The sequence below is a fragment of the Eptatretus burgeri genome, chromosome 11, assembly GCF_056783735.1.
Source record: "Eptatretus burgeri isolate ZD-2024b chromosome 11, Ebu_testis_v1, whole genome shotgun sequence".
Lineage (NCBI taxonomy): Eukaryota > Metazoa > Chordata > Myxini > Myxiniformes > Myxinidae > Eptatretus > Eptatretus burgeri.
The window spans coordinates 36028690-36033256 of record NC_140971.1 but is presented as its reverse complement, the minus strand read 5'-3'; the positions used below and the strand labels follow the sequence as shown (position 1 = coordinate 36033256).

Sequence of the window (4567 nt, the reverse complement as noted above, 5' to 3'; positions counted from 1 at the left end):
TACCCATCAAAATACTCGTTGCAGTCCAAGATCCAGCCTTAAAGATCTCTCCTTGTATGTGGTGTCGGGCGAGTGATTCACTGCCTGCAGCTGGGTTGATGTAGGCTGGCCTTTGCTTTTGCGAAAAGATGGTAAAACACTCACTTCATCACAGTATCCACGAAAAAAAACTGGAACCCGTTGCCTTGTCGGTTACAGACAATAGGTGACTAGATGTGTCACTGCCATGCTGACTTGTCGCCACGAGTCGCTGGCATTGGAGTTTCCATGCTCTGAAGGGTGAGACTGGTATGAGCTATGAGCACGATGCTCATATGAGGCTGATGCATTTGTGAGCCTTTTCTCCAATCTTCCAATGGTACCAGCACATCCGTTTGACATGTTGATGGGTGCTTGAGCTGGGATTGTGTCCTCTTAACTCCGAGATGGACCATGCCCTCAGTTTCTCCTCTCTCTTTCCACCTGTAATTGGTCAAGTTCTCAACCTGGGTGGCCAATGTACCGATTGGTCTGGTTGGGGTGCAAGTTCCTGTTGAAGTTTTGAAACAGCTTCTATGTGCGTAGTGGAGGACAAAGGAGAAGAGACTTCCATGACCTTGTTGGCAAGGTCCACCAATTGTTTGATGTCACCAGCCTCTTCAGTTGAGGTCAAGATCAGTTGGACGTTGGTGGGAAGTTTCTGGAGATACAGCTCTTTTTTTGAGATGGTATTCTCCAATGTATTGTCTCCAAGCATCTGTCTCATCCTTCACAAAAGCTGAAAGAGTTTTCTATCACCCAGAACTTCAGAAATGAGAATTTGTTGAAGCCTCATTTGCTCTGAATCTGAAGTACATTTGATGAGCTCAGCCTTAAGTTTGCATAACATTCTGAGGCTGAAGGAGCAATTAGGAGGTCACTCACTTCATGCGCTATTTCTGGCTGGAGAGATCAAACAACATCGGTGAAGCATGTATCCTGGATGGTGACATGCTTGGTCACGAACTGCGCTTCAACTTGTGCAAACAAAACCACAATGAGGGATCAGTGGGCCAGAAAGGAGGGAGTTTTAAACGAATGGCTGCTACCGGTGTCGGGTACCTCAACAGATGCACCTTGGTGGATGTCATCGTTGGATGTAGCGTCGACAAACATGATAACACCTCGGGGTCACCGATGTAGAAAACTGAGTTATCGACTTCTACTCGCCACTAAAGGTTGGTGACTTCATCCGGTCTGAGCAGTGTTCCATAAGCTGTTAAGCTTGAGTGCGGGTAAATACAGTTACAAGTTCAAAAAGAAGCGAGTAATGGCGAATAACCAGTGGGCCAATTCGGCGTTGTGAATATCTTAGAAGGGCCTACATGTACCGATTCTTTAAAGAAAGAATGCTCCAGGCAGCTTACCAACACTCAGAGGTTTAAATCACTTTTACTTTTTTTTTTAATTCTCCAAGTGCGACGGTAAAAACCATGTTTTCTCCACACACCACCACTGTTCCGCCCGCCAGACAGGGAAGAGCTGCCCTCGCCCCCTCCCAGCAGAGATGACGCAACAAATAGGTGGAGCATAAATGTACATTTTACATTCAAACTTGGTTACATCACAGTGACAACGAAATAATATGATCCAATCGGTGGCCTGGGTGTCATAAAAGGCCAGTGCCCATGGGAATAAGCTGCTCACCAAAAGGGGTTCGATGACAGTAGTCCCATGCTTAAAAGGAGTGAAAACCCACTGAAGATATAGAGCTGCGATGCCGCACGTGCTCCGAAGCTCCACGTTCGGAGAGCGAATCGCTACTGGGGGACAGGGCCACCAACAGATACTTGGTACGAAACTCATCGAGTCAAAAGAGGAAACGAATCGCTGAAGATAGGGCTGTGAATGCGTTAAACTCCAGTTTGATGCGTCTGAGAAAACTTCTTCTCTTCATTTTTCGTCACAACAAAATTGTGATGAATTTTTTTCATCTTCTTCCTCATTCGTTTTCTTCGCAACAAAATTGTGATGAATGAAGAAGAAAACAAGGGAGGAGAATAACCATGAAGAATGACACCACATTACGATGTCACAATACAACAACACAATCCTCTTCTGGTTTAGCATCACGATATCTTTTCACGTTGTTCCATCACAATCCCACAACTAAAGGAAAATGTCATAAGCTATTGTGATGCTAAACCAGAAGAGGATTGTGGTGTTGTATTGTGACATCATAATGTGGTGTCATTCTTCATTGTTTGTTTTTTTTGTTTTTGCATTTTTTTACCTCCAACACTTAAAATGGTGATTATGTTTTTACCCCTTTCTGTCTGTCTGTTTGTCCGTGTACAGGATGTCTCAAAAAGTTGTGGATGGATCCGGATTAAATTTTGTGGACAGGTTGGGTGTGTGACCACGACGAATTGATTCGATTATGGTGAATATCCGGATCCGACTACTAGAATTTTACAAGTGATTATTCACCATTGAAAGATAGGGCTCAAAAATGATATGGAGCATGATATCTCAAAAATGTATGGATCAGGCATGACGGGGCGGAGGTACGCGCTCTACCGAGTGGAGTGACCTTCTAGTTTTAACTGTTTTTGCATAATATTTTTGAATGTTTTTTTTTTTCTTGTGAAAGTTAAATCTTGAACAGTTTTTGAAATATCGCATACACGAGCCAAGTTACCGAGATGGTTGCCATGGCAAGATAATTCAGCCAATCAAAGTTGTGATCTAATCAGGTTGAGATAATGTCATGAGGAACAGATATCTGCAATATGAAAGTGAAATGTTGAAAGGGTTTTGAAATATTGTGGACGTACGTGGTCAGTCGGTACAAGATGAAAGTGATATGTTGAAAGGGTTTTGAAATATTGTGAACACTAAAGTACATGTTCGGTCGGTCGGAGGGTCGGTTGATCAGACGATTGGTCGGTCGGTCGGTCTGACGGTCTGATGGTCGGTCAGTCCAACGGTCGGTCGGTCAGACTGACAGTCTCACTGTCGGTCGGTCGGACAGTCAGTCAGTCAGTGGTCGGTCGGACAGTCGGTTGGTCGGTCTGATGGTCGGTCGGACAGTTGGTCGGTAGGACAGTCGGTTGGTCGGTCGGTCGAACGGACGGTCTAATGGTCGATGGGATGGACGGTCTGACGGTCAGTCAGTTGGACAGTCGATTGGTCAGTCAGTTGGACGGTCGGTCTGACGGTCAGTTGGTTGGTCGGTCGGAGCTCATTTTAATGTCTGCTGTCTCCGACCTTGTCGGAGGGCGGGGGACAACAAGACGTATAGTTTTCCATTGTGTCACATTAACAATGTCCCTTTATTTGAATGACACTTGAAACGGAGATAGTTTGATCGAGAGTATTTGTTGCTCAGTGGTTTCACCTTTTGATGAAAGATAAATAATAATCAAACATTTCAGGACAGACATTTGACACAGTTCGTTCATTAAGCTCTTTGGGCTGGTTCTTCCACACGCATCCATTCCTTAAATATTCCACCACAACTACCTTTTTCATTCTTCTTTCATTCAAACAATTTCCGTTCGTGGAGATCGTTCTTTCTTCATCACAAATGCTCCAATTATCACCAATTGTGCAGTTTTGGGGGCACGGGGACCAATGTCGCACCAAAGCCTTAGTGAAACTGAAAGAGATTTAACTGAAACGGTCTGAACAACGTGATAACTGTCAGTTGTAACTGTCGATGTCCTTTCCCAACGGTAATGTACACTGGAGGAGCCTTTCGATTGGAGCAGCTGGCCACGGGTGGCTTGACACGTCACACAGAGCTGAATTTCATTGTTCACAATGACGTCATAATCGTGTTCATTTTTACCCACAATGCCCACCCCTTCGAGTGGATAATCCCACAAGTGCTCCCAAAACATTTTCCATAAAATGAGTCGACGGCTTCGCCCCCGCGTGGGGGAGATTCCCAGGTGTTTCCCTCCGCGGGGGCAAAAAGGTCAATCCACTGCTGGGGAAGGCTGCGTGCGGCGGCGGGGACGTTGGTCAGCAAACCGAAGTTACACCCGGAATGGACACTTCAAACTTGAAAAACAACATCACGTGACCCGCACGTGGCAATGACCCCTGGTGGATCAGCGCCACCTAGCGGATTCCACCCTCGGTACGGCACTGACCCACTGACCCACATCGCGGGTGGGGAGTCTGTCTGCACGTCTCTACCTTAACTCCTCCTTCCCGATTGCGTAACGTTCACGTATTTCGTCATAGAAACTGCAACGGAGGCATCAGAAGGAGGAGGAGGGTCTGCGGTCAAGGGTTTGGCCACGAAAAATAGAGCGATAGTCAAGGCAAAGGAAATGGGCGGGAGATTCTGGTGGATCCTGCAAGCTTGTTATGTCTACCTTCCTTCGCGACTTCATGACTCGACTGAACCATAACAAGGTGAGCTCGAAAGTGAGAACGAGTCGACCTTATGTACACGTCCGCACACGGCATAAATATGTACATTGATGGGACAGATCATGAGCTTGTTTGAAACATCGTCCACCTCTGAGCATCGGAACAACATCTGGTCGTGTAACTTCGGTGCCAGCAAGGGGAGGGGTGCATTGGGGAGCACGCC

The 4567-nt window shown here is 46.2% G+C and overlaps 1 protein-coding gene across 5 annotated transcripts in view; it reads left to right on the top strand.

Annotated features, from left to right (window-relative positions):
- Positions 1–3135: 3135 nt before the first annotated feature.
- The window catches only part of LOC147016866 (uncharacterized), a 13911-nt gene continuing 12479 nt past the window's right edge, over positions 3136–4567 (top strand). For 3 of the 5 annotated variants that reach the window (XR_015049221.1, XR_015049220.1, XM_085845996.1), the window contains exon 1: positions 4393–4567. This exon is cut by the window's right edge. Coding sequence is in view for 1 of the 5 variants with exons in the window: in XM_085845996.1 (XP_085702122.1) it covers positions 4455–4567 (113 nt within the window). In the remaining 4 variants the exon portion in view is untranslated. The other 2 variants (XR_015049219.1, XR_015049218.1) reach the window with 2 other exon arrangements.